At 43.2% G+C, this 16,030-nt stretch overlaps 1 protein-coding gene across 3 annotated transcripts in view; it reads left to right on the top strand.

Moving 5' to 3' along the window:
* GSDME (gasdermin E) overlaps positions 1-16,030 on the top strand; it is a 144,756-nt gene that overhangs the window by 34,191 nt on the left and 94,535 nt on the right. For 2 of the 3 annotated variants that reach the window (XM_033863089.2, XM_073809750.1), the window contains exons 1-2: positions 4,885-4,962; positions 12,087-12,316. In XM_033863089.2, the coding sequence (XP_033718980.1) occupies positions 12,106-12,316 (211 nt within the window). In that variant the 5' untranslated portion in view covers positions 4,885-4,962; positions 12,087-12,105. Of the gene's footprint in view, positions 1-4,884; positions 4,963-12,086; positions 12,317-16,030 lie in introns of those variants that run through there. The other variant, XM_073809749.1, reaches the window with a different exon arrangement.

Here is a 16,030-nt window from a genome sequence, read left to right as displayed (position 1 = left end):
AGGACCTCACCAAATAACAAACGTGTATTCAATTCCCACGCTCCGCCTCCAGTTAAAACTCAGCGGAGAAGTTGTATCAGTAATAATTGTTAAAGATAAAGTACCCCTCCCCCGCTCTATCACCAGTTTCTCCATGTTTTCTTAGATATCCTTTAAACCCAGCACAGGATTTTAAAAGTTTTAATTTTTTCATAGTATGCGTTATATAATCCAAAAATAAATGATTTAAACTAAAAACAGTTCAGCTGTCTGGGTTGCCCTAATTGGGATTCTTTATAAAAGCTTTGAGGTTGTCCTATACCTATTTGTCCAATGCCTATTTGTGAGCCCACAAATAGGCAGTAGTGAGCCCACTACTGCTCTCAGAAACCCGTTTCCTCTTTCTTCCTGGGCACCAGGACTACATCCTCCTGCCCCCCTTGTGATGAGCAGGACTGATTTCTAGGCAGAGGAAGGTACACAGGCAAAGCGCCAGGCCCGTGAAACTCTTCCACGAGGGAGCCTCCAGGTTCTTTCTCAGCCTTCTGGAGATGCCCATGCCTGGCACCCTTGGCGGCCTTGAATTGCAAATGGCAGAGCTTCTCCAGGCTGGTTCCTGAAGGAACAGACTGACCTCCTTCATCCCCTCTTCCCACTCTCAGGAACTACCTTAGGTTGTTCACTGAGAAAAAATAAACTGCTGTGCTGTTTGAGCCATTGTAACGTGGGGTTTTATTTGTTTTGGCAGTTCACTTACCCTGACCCATTGCCTTTCCTTCACCTGGCTACCTTTCCTCTTCCACCACGTTACATGCTCTAGCCAAGCCTTCCCGTGGCATCTGACCATGGAACTTCCCACACTTCCTCCGTAGTGTATATCTGTCTCCCTTCCCAGATAGTCTCCCACGCTCCATGAGGGCATGGACCACGTCTCCCTCACTCACCAGTATATCCCCAGTTTCTAATGTAGTGCTTGGCACATAGTAGGTCCTTAATAAATATTTGTTACATTTACAAAATGTCAGATGCATGGACTTTGCCTTTCTCTATGCTGGGGATAGCAAACTTGGACGCTGAGTAATCTTTAAGAATAATGATAATGGGGTGAGAAAAACTTGTGCAGCAATAATGTTATTCCTGAATGTTTCTAGAAACCTGACCTCTGGTGGTTGACTGCCGGTCTTCATTGCAAATCTCCTTTATGCTGACAATGGTATGTGTTTCTCCATGAACAATGAACAGAAAATATAGGAGTTGGTTTTTTTTTTTAAACTAACTTTGTTTATTATTATTTGTTTATTATTGTTATTTAATGGCATTCTGTTTCATAAAAACAAGTATACTAGAATGAAGATGTCTGGAAACTCTTCACTCTTTCTCCCATTGAGCGGTAGAGTATAATTCCCCTGTCTTTGAATCTGGGCTTGCTTCAACAATAGAACGCTGTGGAAGTTACATTCTGGGTTTTCAGGCGCTAAGTCATAAGACATAGCCTCTGCTTTGTTTCTTGGAATACTGGCTTTTGGAGCCCTGAGCCTCTATGTAAGTCTTCCCCTAGATCACCATGATAAAGAGGCCACATGTAAGGGGTGTGGTTGATAACCCCAGCTGAGCACTGCCTTCCAGCCCTCCCTGCCAAGGCGTTAGACAGGTGGGTGAACTCATCCATCCTGGACCTTCCAGACTAGGGTATTCACTAGCTAAATTCTGCTGAGTGATCCCAGTCAATGCCACATGATACTGAAGAATCATTGAGCTGAGCCCTGACCCACAAAATCGTGAGATGTAATAAAATGATGGTTGTTTCAAGCCACTAAGTTTTAGGGTAGTTTGTAGTGCAGTAAATAATAACTGAACAACAAATTACTTTATTTCCTTATTTGTCCAATCATATTTGCCTTGAGACTTTAAATTTGGACAATTTTGGTTGATCATTTTCTGGCCAACAAGTAAATTTCAGTTCTTCTTCTGTCTGTATCTGTACCTTGAAATTGAATAAGAGATGGTTGGGACATTGAAAGAAATGGGCTGTTAATTCTGGGCTATATTTAACCTTCCTTAAGCTTTTTATTTTAGAGTGGTAATTGGTAATATGCATTGGCAATGCAGTCTCCAGTTGCAAAAAAAAACCACTTTTGGGATTCAGGGAAGTAAATTAAATTGGTTTAAAAATATATATCGATGTATGCCAAATTTTATTTTAAGTTATGTTAGTAGCGATGTTCCTCTGGGAAGCAGTCAATATGGTAAAAGACAAAATTACGCATAGGTGAAAATTTTTAGGCTCAACTTAAAAGTGACATTAACCAAAAAGTAATTAGTGAAGGAAAGGAAATGAACTTTTATTTAGGGTCTACAATGTGCTGAGTGCTTTTCGTACATCTTCTCTTTTAATCTGGCTATAGGCAATTTTTAAATGGGAAGTTAAAAATTTGCCCAAGGTCACTCAGCTGGTAAGTGGTAGGCTGGATTTGACCCAAATCTAACCGATGCAAAGCCTGTGTGTTATTTCTCCACCATGGAGGCATCTAAAAGAGTGCAGGTCTCTTCAAAAGTGGGTCCCAAAGAACTTGGAAGTAGTTATCAGCAGCCATGCAGAGCCGGTTGGTTAGCATGTTCATTTATGAAATACACCCCAGTAATAAATTGTATCAATTTTTGCTGACCTTTACAAGTTGCTTATTCAGTAAGGGTCCGGGAAAAGAGTAGGAAATACACAACACCCCGTAGATGTGTTTCTGCGGGTTCTATAAGTTGAAACATAGTTCACAGAGGGAATCTTATTAAAAGCAAACACTTCCATCACTATGACCACCCCAATTTATCTCCTGCAGAATTCTGTCATAGCTCCATTTTCCTAAAGGGATACATCTACAATGGGGTGAGAGCGTTGGGGTTGGACGTTATCTTTTTATTCATTTTTTTCCCTAGTTGGGCTAAAAGTCCCATCTTGCATTTGTTTGTCTGAAGTCTTCAAATACTTTAATAATAATAATAGTAGTAATAATAATAAGCACAACTGTTCAAAAAATACAACAGAAAAGTTGAGACTCTCAGTTTAGGCTGTGCCCAGAATCCTGATCCCACCCATCAGGGACAGGAAAAGTAGCCGTGGGGAAGGGGACGGAGGGAACTTTCCTAAACACGTTTCATCCCTCTCTCCCAACACATACACGGTCAAACACTGCTTGGTGGGGTAACTCTTATTGTGCTTCTTATTTTCTGAAGAATCTGTACCGTCGGTGGTTTTAAAGCTCAGATGGTGTTGTTACCGAACCAAACTTGGATCCGCTCGCTCTCACGCAGTAAAGGCAAACTACTGACATTGGGTTGCGGGGAAGGAAAGTGCAGTATTTATTTCAGGGCACAAAGCAAGGAGTTCAGGACGGCTAGTGCTCAAAACAGCCGCGCTCCCCAATGGGTTTCACCAAAGCATTTTTAAAGGCCAGGTGAGGGAGGGGTGTTCCAGGGTATGTGATGGTGAGGTAACAGGGCGGTGTCACAGGGGTTAACGTTATCAATCCTTAGCTGCCAGCAGGTGTGGTCATGGTCATCAAGTAGTTAATTTCTTCCATTTGGTGGTGGTTTAAGCATCTGTAAAGCAACCCAGGAAATGTGCATCAGATGCTATTCCTTCAGTACTGCTGAGAGGAGCTACAGCAGAGGATATGGGGTAAGGGGGTCTATTCCTGGAAGGCCCCGTAGGATCCTGCTCTGTTACAGTGTCAAATGATCTGGGTTTAAATCTTGGCTCTATCGCTTTTCAGGTGGGTGGGCTTCCCATCTTTTGCCTCAGTTTACTCATTTGTAACTTGGACCTCCAACCAGTTGCTGTGAGAAGTAAATGAATCCATCAACGCATGTAAGGTACTTAGAACCATGCTTGGTGACAGTAATTAGAAAGTACTACGTAAATATTAGCCGCTGATCTTATACTATCTTCCTCAAGCATTTAATTGAAAGCCAGTGGACAGGACAAAAAAATAAAGCAAAGAATTTGAAGCCATGGAGTAACTGTTGCACCAAAAATCTCAGGTACTCTCAGATACAGGTGGTTACGTATCTAGACAGAGGGCTGGGCTTATTGGTGGGAACTTCATGAACATGCTGCTTATAAGGATGTTCTTGAGGTTAATGGCCAAGGTCAGGAGACAATAATCTCTGTAACAAGTCAGAGTCATCACTGTATAATTTTGAGGACAGAGAACCAATAGCATAGGTTAATAAGTCTTGACAGGGCCAAGACAGTGATTCTCTTTTTCTTCCACTGTCTAATCTCTTTGGCCAGGCAGGCCACCAAAAGGGGACCACCTCTCTCTCTTGACCATTTCAAGTCACTCATTCATCCAACAACCATTAATTAATTGTTCACCTACCCTGTGCCAAGTACTGCAAAGATGAGTGAGACCCCTACAGTCTAGAAACAAGAGGATGCATTAATTAACGCAACAATTATTTACTATCAACCATCCATCGGGTACTATGCTAGTTGTGGGGTATAGTGAACAAAACACACAAAAGCTCCTCCCCTCGTGGAGCTGACATTCTAGGGAAGAGAAACATAATGCATGAAGTAAGTATGATGTGTATAGTCTATCAGATGGTGATACTGCAAAGGAGATAAAGCAGGCGAGGAACTAGGGCGTGTTCCTGTAGGGTGGTGGACTGGCTGTACTTTTCATTTGAATAGTCAGGGACAGATTTACTGACAAAAATATAAGGAGGTGGGGTAACTAACCTAAGGATATGCCCAGAGCGTATGGGGACCTCGTTCCAGGCCCTGTGGAAGAACTCAATACTCCTGAGCGCAAGTTCTCGGAGCTCACTCCTCCGGCCGCCCCGCCCGGCTCCAGGGGGCGGGGACGAAGCAAAGGTCCCGCCGCCCGCCCCCTTCCCTCGCGATCCCCCGCCCCGGCCCGGCCCAACCCGCGGGGCTTCTAAGTCTCGGCAGGCTGCGGGCGCGGGGCGCGAGGCTGCAGGGAGGTAAGTGCGGCCGGCTCGGCTCCGGATCCGGCCCTGACCTTGGGGAGCCGAGCCCGCGCGGCTCTTTCTCTAGGGGACACCCTCCCGTCTGCCCGTTAGTCCAATGGGGTTCGAATGGGTGGGCTGCCCGCAGCTGGACCGCCGGCCCCATGGCGTCCCCTCCTCGTTCGCGTTCCCAGCCCCCGTCTCTGTCCCCCGACCCCTTTCCCATCCCCTCTCCTCCCCCTTCCCACTGCCACTTCCTTCCCTGGCTGTTGCTGGGGCAGCGGGTACTTACTGTCCGCCCCCCAACCCTTTGCGCCCTCTCCCCACTTCTTTGTCTTCCGGTTTCTCCTCCGGGTGCGCTAGGCTGTCCGTGGCCGGGCGCTGGGGCGCTTATGTGCGTGGAAGGAAGGCGGGGGCCGGCGTGGAATTCACTCTCTGGGCTGGACCAAGTCCCCATCCCTGGGGTGCTGGATACTGGGCCCCGAGCTTGTGGAGGAGGCCAAGCCCCTCGGGAGTTCTCGGCCTGGGTGGGATGACATCACCGCTGCTCACGGGGCCTCAACGTGCAGATTCCAGACTCCTTCCCATCTGCACCTGACCGGGAAAGACCAGAGGGCGGTCTTAGGAAGGCGCTGGTTGTACAGTGTTCAAAAAAACCTCTCATTGAGAGTCTACTCTGTTCAGAGGACTGTTCAGAGGGGCGGATGCCTTGGGATCGATGCCTTTAAGAGATAGGCTAGTTGGAGTGGAATGAAATATTGCTGTTAGGTCAGAGAAACAGCTGAATAAATGTAGAGTAAATTAATCGTTTTCCAAAGCCACCGCCAATGAACTCTTCTCGTAAAGGAAAACAGCCGGGAGAAGATGAGCCCAGCCAATTAGAGAGATCTGAGAAATGCGGCCCAAGCCCCCAGCTGCTGCCCTTAGCTCGCCTGCTTTAGGAGGAAGCCTTATGGTTTCCAAAAGTGCTTTTCTTTTTGTTCTTTTTGAACCCTCAGGGGGACCAGAGGGTTCTTTATTCTTAATCAGTCTCCTGTTATCCACTCCACTTCCTAAAAGCCTTTGCTGCCTTTGCCTTGACTCCTTTTTCAATCTCATGCCTGTCTTGCGATCATCATTTGTTTTTTATTTCGGATTTTTATTTTAGAAAGAAATGATGGAGTACTTTGTCTTTAATTTGCCTTCTTATTATAAAAATGAAGGTACTGGGCTGTAAGCACCGGAAGATACAGAAGGATGACACCTCTGTTTTAATTTAATAGACTCAATTTCACTTTATTTAGAAAACTAAATTCAAAATGTGCTGAAGTTGTTAGGAGACAAGTACTCACAGCGGTGTCTCATTTTCCTAGATGATGAAGAAATAATGTGTTTTATAGCCATGGTTTTTGCTTCCGCCATAACTGAAGTTTACCCTTTTGAGCACCTCTTCTTACTTTACAAAACAAATTATATGTAGTCCACATTCAAACAAACAAACAAACAAACAAAACCTGACGGCGGAGTTGGCAGAGCAGAGTGGTCCAGGGCTCAGGCTTGGGAGGCAGGTGGACCTTGTTTGGAATCTGGGCTCAGCACTATTTCTCTACTTGACATTCAGTGCCTTCTAGTCAAAGACCTCTGGGAACACAGGTGGAGTTGAAGGGGATGGATCATTGCTCGCTGAATGAGGAAGACTTCGCTCCATGTGGAACCCTGGGCGTCTCTGTAACTGAGTGCAGAAAGGAGTTACAGGATTTGGGCTTGTAGGCGATTTGGGGGAGAGTTTAAGGAGATAGGACTTTGCTCTGAATTGGATGCTGTCAGCAAGTGAGGGAAATTCTCTGGAGTATCTTCATAAATTTTATCTGAAAGGAGTGAGGCTAAAACTGTGGTTGGCTGAGAACCGCAGTCACTTGTGCTTAGAGTTGGTGGGGATGGTGGGAGTGTTTGGTCATTTTTGTGGTTTAGACAGTGTTCGTATTTTGTCTGTGGTCAGATAAGACTATGAGAGGTCTTGTTTTCGTCTTGATTTATCATGACCACAGAGTGCCCTTGCCAGATGTCGACGTTCTGTGATGTTCACGTTGACCAGGAAAACGCCAGGCCACTGCCAGCAACCCCAGGGCTAGCTGATGGTACCAGGCAGGCTCTTGGATGTCAGGGCTGCTACTTTTTTTCTTGTTATCTTGGGCAAATTACTTAACATCTTTGAACTTTAGTTTCCACATCTGTAAAATATGGACAATGCCTACTCAGGGTTGTCGTGGAGATTAAATGAGGAAATGTGTAGAAAGGACTTAGCCCAGTACCTGGCACACAGCAGGTACTCGATATACAGTTGCCCCCCGCCCCCCCCCCCCCGCCCTTTTAGTGGATTTCGAGGTTCAGGTTTCTTTCCTAGAACTATTCACGCAGAGGCCCAGTGATCAACCAGAGCTGCTCCAGAGAAGAATCCTGAATTGGATATTAGGAAGAAGCGGGTCCTTTGCAACTCAAAGATGTGATCATTCCATCACTTTGAATCAGTCCTGAGGATGGACACGAGTGATTGTAGTATCTTCTTATGCTATCATTACCCTGGCAACTATTTCTATGAGTCTTTGTTCCCAGGAGCCAGTGGTCCCGGTTGGCCATGTACTCTTCTGACTTTGTGTTGTTGTCTTGGTTTCTTGGTCTTTTGTCCAGGAGTCTCATTCGAGCTTGTATATCCTTACCACCTTCACTTTGGCTCTCTGAGTTCTAATCTGCTTCGAGCTGGGAAGCCACATAGGCAGACAAGTAGGAACTGTTGGCTCATGGAATTCTTCAGGCCCAAATGAGAGAGCCCAGGATCTTCGGTACCGCTGTGAAGTGCAGTGGGGTTTTAGGCCATGAGCATTTTGAGCTTGGTCTCTCATGAGGCCATTTTCATCTCCTTCCAGGTTGGAGCATTTTGGAAATTTGAATCCGAAGTCTAATTTCTACTTGAGACATTATTGTGCTTGTCTCTGCCAGGCAGCATGGGTTCTAGATCCTTTGGTGGGCCCTGGGCATATTATTTAATCTTTCCTGGCTGGACAGTTACTTTAGATGTTTGAGAATCAGACAATAGCTTATTGGCTCCCAATGCCACATGATAAACTGTATTGTATTAAATTTCTAGCATATATTGTACTTTGGCTCATCTCGCTATTCCATTGAAGGATCCTAGGAATAAAGAAAAAAACAATAGAAAATGGGCTAAAGACACAAACAGGAAAAAGATATATAAAAAAGCTTTAAACAAAAGATGCTTGATTTCACTTGTATTAAAATAACATGACTTAAAACTGTACTGAGGGACTTCCCTGGGTGGCGCAGTGGTTAAGAATCTGCCTGCCAATGCAGGGGACACGGGTTCGAGCCCTGGTCCAGGAAGATCCCACATGCTGCAAAGCAACTAAGCCTGTGCTCCACAACTACTGAGCCTGCGCTCTAGACCCCGCGAGCCACAACTACTGAAGCCTGTGTGCCTAGAGCCCATGCTCCGCAATAAGAGAAGACACTGCAACGAAGAGTAGCCCCCGCTCGCCGCAACTAGAGAAAGCGCACGCACAGCAACGAAGACCCAATGCAGCCAAAAATAAATAAATAATTAATTTAAAAAGAAAACAAAAGATATTGGCAACTGATCTACACGACCCCACCAAAAAAACAAACAGAAAACTACACTGAGAAACCATTTCTCACCTATGAGGCTGAAAAAAAATACAAAAGATTGATACCATACTCTGTTGCTGAGACTGATACTTTCATACCTTATTGGTGAGACTGCAAAATGGTACAACCTGTAAATTATAGATGCATTTACCATTGGTCTAGCAATCCCTCTTCTAGAAATCTCCCTTCAGATACTCTTGCCCATGTAGGAAGAAGACATACATTTAGCAGTATTTAGTGTGGCTTTTTTTTTTTTTTTTTTTTTTTTTTTTGCGGTACGCGGGCCTCTCACTGTTGTGGCCTCTCCCGTTGTGGAGCACGGGCTCCGGACGCGCAGGCTCAGCGGCCACGGCTCACGGGCCCAGCCGCCCCGCGGCATGCGGGATCCTCCCAGACCGGGGCACGAACCCGTGTCCCCTGCATCGGCAGGCGGACTCTCAACCACTGCGCCACCAGGGAAGCCCTAGTGTGGCATTTTGAAAATAATAAAAACTTACAAATTACCCAAGTGATCAGCAATACTGAACAGGTTAAATAAGCAATGGTACATCCATGTGAAGGGGTACTATGAAGCTGTATTATGCAGAAGGTTCTAACCGTGGAAAGATCTCCAGGATATATTGCCACATGACAAAGTAGGATGCAGAAAAGTGTGTACACTCCTTTTTACTTATATTTGTATAAAGAAACATGAAGGTGATATACCTGAAGGGGAGAGGGGTGAAAAGGTAGATGGGACCTGGGTAGAAATGGGATTTCTCAGTGTATATCTTTTTCCATAGTTTAGATATTAGAGCCAAGTAAATATATTGTGTATTCAAACATAGTAATTAAAAAAAAAAGCCTCTAACTTTACCTTCACAAGGAGAATATTCTGAGTCCCTTGATTGAGTAAACCTGGTTCTTATAAAAACATCCAAAGCAATAGCCACTTCCATTAACTCTTTTTAAAGCAGCCTACACTGTCAAGAGGCCGTATTTGATGCTAGATTGAAAAACAAAATGAAAAATTAATTTAGGAGTTCTCTCTCTTCATCCTCTAATCCCTCTGGGGAGGATTGGTGTCATCACTAAGGCTTTGTTGCCCACAGCGGATGGGTTTGGGTTTTGTTATTTTATTATTTTTTGATGGCAAGCCTGATTTGGCTTCTTCAGAAACCTGTTTAATCTGAAGGCAAGTTAGTGAACTCCCTTCCAGGTTGTCCCAGGAAAGAATAAAACCCATAAAAATGGAGATCCTGATCACCATGGTGAACTGAGGCAGCTTCTGCTGTGGCTCTTCTCTTGGACAAGCAGGGTAAAATCCCCCGGTCACTGGGAGACCTTATTTCGTTAAAAGTTCTTTCCTTGTGTTTGACAAAATAAGCCTTACACCTTATCCTAGATGCACTCTCAGCAGTTACTGTCTTGCTGTCCCCAGCAGTCTGCTTCCTTCTGGATCCCTCTCTGGGTAGCTGGCATCCCCATCTCATCAGCCGACCCTGGCCTGAGCTAGCCGCAGGCCAAGCTGGGGAGTCTCCTCTCTTTCATCAGCACCTTCACATCCAACCAGACTTCTCGGGAAACCACCAAACCAGCATCTTTTCTACCCTTACACCACCAACGTAGTTCAGCATCATTGTGTGTTGTCTAATTGTTCCCTTCCAGCTGGTTTCCTATTTTGCTTCCAGAAGATCTTTCTAAGTGACCGCTTTGATCACACTGTTCCCTATATAACCCCTCCAGTGGCTCCTGCTGCCCTGGTTCCCCCAGAGGAGGCACAGGCCTTCAGGACCAGGACTGAGCCTTCTTCATCCTTATCCTTTGCGCTTCCCCTCTCTAGAACCTGGCAGTGCAGGAACCAGTCCCAGAGCTTGCAAAGCAACTCTCGGTCTGTCAAAGAATTGGTGATGGGCATATCTACACAAAACCATGTCTCCTGGACATCACGACCTTGCTGCTCCCAAATATTGCCTTGTACACCGATTCAATAAATATTTTGATAAATGAATAAATGAGTGCTCTGATATAAGAACAGGGTTAGTTGGCTATACAATAATATAAGAAAAGGTACTTTAGAGAAGAACTAGTGATAGTAAAACAATTTTTTTTATGCCCTTGAGAAGATTCATGGTAAAGAAAAGTGGGTTGAACTGATTAACATCTAAGATTATCTCAGCTCTTAAATTCTATGATTTTGTTATCTATGTGACTGCCAGACACCAGGATACAAATATAAATAAAACACAATTCTTGTGCATTAGACATTTTAACTGTTGACTATAGTTTAAAAAAAATCTTTCAATTTGTGCTTTTTTTGAGTAATAATGATTATGTGTGTGTGCGCGCGCGCATATGTATATATTCATATGCATATGTACAGCTGTGAGCACTTTATGTATTGTGAATTGTTTATAACCTTTGCCCATGTATCTACTACAGTATTTGTAAAACTTGATGTGGTTTGTAGAAGTTTTTTGTATATGTTAAATGTTCTGGTTCTTTGTTTTATAAGTATTTTCTCAGTTTGCCATTTGTCTTCCTAAAGGCCTTTCTCATCCTACAATTGTACAAATATTTGTTTGTATTTTTTTCTAGTACTTTATGGTTTCACTTTTCCTTAAAAACACTCTAATCCACTGAGGATTTGCTCTTGTGTATGGCATGAGTTAGGGATCTGACTTTATTTTTTTCCAGATGTTTAGCCAGTTGTTCTGACACCATTTATTGAATAGTATATACATCTTCCATTGAATGTAGTACTTTTATATCTTCCAACATGTCTCTTACTTTTTTTTCCCTCCGGCTGAAGAGTGACTGGGCTTTCCTTTCTGGGGTTAAAAGTAATAGCTAGTCACTTCCCATTTATGAACAGGGGACATCACACAGTGTAGAGAAAAAGCACATTTGACCCTTCAAAGAAGTGGTCATAAGTAAGATACAAATTGGGGTAGTCAGTACGCTGTTCAACAGATATTCCCAGGTCTCTGCCTTCCAAATACTTGGTAGGATTGTATTTCCTGACCATTGTGGTTGGCTGAGGCCATCTGCCTAGTTCTGACAAATTGTGAGTGGACGTGACGTGTGTCAGTTTTGGGCCAGAGCATTTAATTGCTGGTGTGAGACTTTTCAGAACTCTCTTTCCTGTTGGCTGATGACATGATATTCAAGATGGCGGCTGCCCCTTCAGCCTGGATCCCTGAATGGCTATGAGGAGCAAAGCCTTCCTGTCCTGTTTTGGACGTGTAGTGTGAGCACTAAATAAACCTTACTGGTTATACGCCACCGAGATTTGGAGGCATAACCTAGCCTATCTGGATTTATATACATATTCTCTTTCAGTATTTCAATTTGATTTTTTAGACATCAACTGAACTCAAACTAGAGGCTTCTCTAAGGAGAAGGTATTCTTTCATGTATACTGATTGATACTAGGGAGAAATAAGGTAATTTTAGAAAAAAAGTCACGAAATAACAACTTCCTGTATATTTTTTTTCAGGTAATCTGGAGCTCTCAAAATGTTTGCCAAAGCAACAAGGAATTTTCTTAGAGAAGTTGATGCTGGAGGTAACCTGATCACAGTATCAAATTTGAATGACTCTGATAAATTACAACTTCTAAGTCTGGTGACCAAAAAAAAGAGATTGTGGTGCTGGCAGAGACCCAAATACCAGTTTTTATCTGTCACCCTGGGAGATGTACTCACAGAAGACCAGTTTCTGAGTCCAGGTATGTTTCTTTGGTTATATTGTACAATTAGTTCCAGAACAGGAGATGATGATTCTTTTAGACACATGTTGTCTTGAGTGACTGTAAGGCGATACTTTATAATCAGTTCTCCTGTTTCTTTGCCTACTGTTTTAAAAACGTATCCTTCCGTAAAATGAGAAAATTCTGCAGGCCTGACATGAAAAGTTATAGCTTAATATTTAAGAAATAATATTGCAGTTTTGGTATAAAAGTACAACATGCTCATTTGTAGATGTTGTGGCCCCTCAGCATGAGTGGGTTGGTTTTACTTCCCCAAATTTGGTTTGGTGTTGAGGTTGATGATGCCACGTATCCATCAGGAGGATGCGAAAAGTTTTATTACTCACATAACGAAGCTTTTCTGGGGACAGCATGGCAGGTTCCCAAGGCTGGTCCAAAAATAGCTAGAGAGAAGGAGGGGATAAGAGATGGGCTCAGTTCCTCTAATGAATATGAGGTGTGGTGAGGGTTCTGCATGTAGGCTGGGGCTTATTACAACTTTTCAATTTCCTGCTGGTGCCAATGGAGGGACCACCTAGGGTTTCTTACCCTACTGCCCAGATGTGTAACAGAAAGAAAAGAGGGGGTGGTGGGCTTGAAACATTAAGCATCAAAAATGGGGAGTTTGACTCATTATTACAGAGGAGCATGTATAAAATATAGAAAGGCAAGAAAACAAATCAACAAAAATTCCTCCATCAAGTGTTAATTCCCATTAACACTTGGATTGTATCTTTTCTTTCTCTGCATCTAATTTTTTATAAACAAAATTGGAAACATATTACATATAATTTTTATATACTCCTCATTTATTTATTTTTTTATTTTTTTGCGGTACGCGGGCCTCTCACTGTTGTGGCCTCTCCCGTGCGGAGCACAGGCTCCGGACACGCACGTTCAGCGGCCATGGCTCACGGGCCCAGCCGCTCCGCGGCATGTGGGATCTTCCCGGACTGGGGCACGAACCCGTGTCCCCTGCATCAACAGGCGGACTCTTAACCACTGAGCCACCAGGGAAGCCCGTGGTGGCTTCTCTTTTTGCAGAGCACAGGCTCTAGGCACACGGGCTTCAGTAGTTGTGGCACGTGGGCTCAGTAGTTGTGCCTCTTGGGCTCTAGAGCGCAGGCTCAGTAGTTGTGGCTCACGGGCTTAGTTGCTCCGCGGCATGTGGGACCTTCCTGGACGAGGGCTTGAACCCGTGTTGCCTGCATTGGCAGGCGGATTCTTAACCACTTCGCCCTCAGGGAAGTCCTGTGTTTGTAGATTTTTTGAGATGGCCATTCTGACCGGTGTGAGGTGATATTTCATTGTGTGTTTGATTTGCATTTCTGTAATGATTAGTGATGTTGAGCATCCTTTCATGTGTTTGTTGGCAATCTGTATATCTTCTTTGGAGAAATCTCTTTAGGGCGTCTGCCCATTTTTGGATTGGGTTTTTTTTTTTTGGTATTGAGCTGCATGAGCTGCTTGTATATTTTGGAGATTAATCCTTAGTCTGTTGCTTCATTTGCAAATATTTTCTCCCATTCTGAGGGTTTTCTTTTCGTCTTGTTTATGATTTCCTTTGCTGTGCAAAAGCTTTTAAATTTCATTAGGTCCCATTTCTTTGTTTTTATTTCCATTACTCTAGGAGATGGATCAAAAAAAATCTTGCTGTGTTTTATGTCAAAGAGTGTTCTTCCTGTGTTTTTGTCTAAGAGTTGTATAGTGCCCCATCTTATATTTAGGTCTCTAATCCATTTTGAGTTTATATTTGTGTATGGTGTTAGGGAGTGTTCTAATTTCATTTTTTTACATGTAGCTGTCCAGTTTTCCCAGCACCACTTATTGAAGAGACTGTCTTTTCTCCATTGTATATCCTTGCCTCCTTTATCATAGATTAGTTGACCATAGGTGCATGGGTTTATCTCTGGGCTTTTTATCTTTTTACATTGATCTGTATTTCTGTTTTTGTGCCAGTACCATATTGTCTTGATTACTGTAGTATAGTCTGAAGTCAGGGAGTCTGATTCCTCCAGCTCCGTGTTTTTCCCTCAAGACTGCTTTGGCTATTCGGTGTCTTTTTTTTTTTTTTTTTTGCAGTACGTGGGCCTCTCACTATTGTGGCCTCTCCCGTTGCGGAGCACAGGCTCCGGATGCGCAGACTCAGCGGCCATGGCTCACGGGCCCAGCCGTTCCGTGGCATGTGGGATCCTCCCGGACTGGGGCACGAACCCGTGTCCCCTGCATCGGCAGGCAGACTCTCAACCACTGCGCCACCAGGGAAGCCCTATTCGGGGTCTTTTGTGTCTCCATACAAATTTTAAGGTTTTGTGTTCTAATTCTGTAAAATATGCCATTGGTAATTTGATAGGGATTGCATTGAATCTGTAGATTGCTTTGGGTAGTATAGTCATTTTCACAATATTGATTCTTCCAATCCAAGAACATGGTTTATCTCTCCATCTGTTGGTTTCTTTCATCAGTGTTTTGTAGTGTTCTGCATACTGGTCTTTTGTCTCCCTAGGTGGGTTTATTCCTAGGTGTTTTATTCTTTTTGTTGCAATGGTAAATGGGAGTGTTGTCTTACTTTCTCTTTCAGATTTTTCATCATTAGTGTATAGGAATGCAAGAGATTTCTGTGCTAATTTTGTATCCTGCTACTTTACCAAAATCATTGAGTAGCTCTAGTAGTTTTCTGGTAGCATCTTTAGGATTCTGTATGTACAGTATCATGTCATCTGCAAACAGTGACAGTTTTACTTCTTCTTTTCCTATTTGTATTCCTTTTATTTCTTTTTCTTCTCTGATTGCCTTGGCTAGGACTTCCAAAACTCTGTTGAATTATAGTGGTGAGAGTGGATATCCTTGTCTTGTTCCTGATCTTAGAGGAAATGCTTTAAGTTTTTCACCATTGAGAATGTTGTTTGCTGTGGGTTTGTCGTACATGGCCTTTAGTATGTTGAGGTAGGTTCCCTCTGTGCCAACTTTCTGGAGAGTTTGTATCATAAATGGGTGTTGAATTTTGTCAAAAGCTTTTTTGCATCTATTGAGATGATCATATGGTTTTTATTCAGTTTGTTAATATGGTGTATTGCATTGATTGATTTGCATATATTGAAGAATCCTTGCATCCCTGGGATAAATCCCGCTTGATCATGGTGTATGATCCTTTTAATGTGTTGTTGGGTTCTGTTTGCTAGTATTTTGTTACGGATTTTTTCATCTATATTCATCAGTGACATTGGTCTGTAATTTTCTTTTTTGGTAGTATCTTTGACTGGTTTTGGTATCAGGGTGATGGTGGCCTCATAGAATGAGTTTGGGAGTTTTCCTTCCTCTGCATTTTTTTGGAAGAGTTTGAGAAGGTTGGGTGTTAGCTGTTCTCTAAATGTTTTATAGAGTTCACCTGTGAAGCCATCTAGTACTGGACTTTTGTTTGTTGGAAGATTTTTAATCACAGTTTCAATTTCTTTTTTTTTTAAATCTCATTCTAAATTTAATCAGTAGGAAAAATATGCAATAACAAAGAATATTTTTTTCTTTTTTTCCCACAACTCACACACACACACACTGTATTTTATTTTTACAAGAGATAAACTGACACCAAGCATTGTAAATGGATGACCACAACAAAAGCAACAATGATTGTAATTACCGAACACGAAATACACTCATAGTATCTCATAATATTGACATTCAGTCCAGTAATCC

The sequence above is a fragment of the Tursiops truncatus genome, chromosome 9 (genome assembly GCF_011762595.2).
Source record: "Tursiops truncatus isolate mTurTru1 chromosome 9, mTurTru1.mat.Y, whole genome shotgun sequence".
In the NCBI taxonomy this organism is placed as follows: Eukaryota; Metazoa; Chordata; class Mammalia; order Artiodactyla; family Delphinidae; genus Tursiops; species Tursiops truncatus.
The sequence above is the reverse complement of the archived record's forward strand: the minus strand, read 5'-3'. Positions and strand labels throughout refer to the sequence as shown.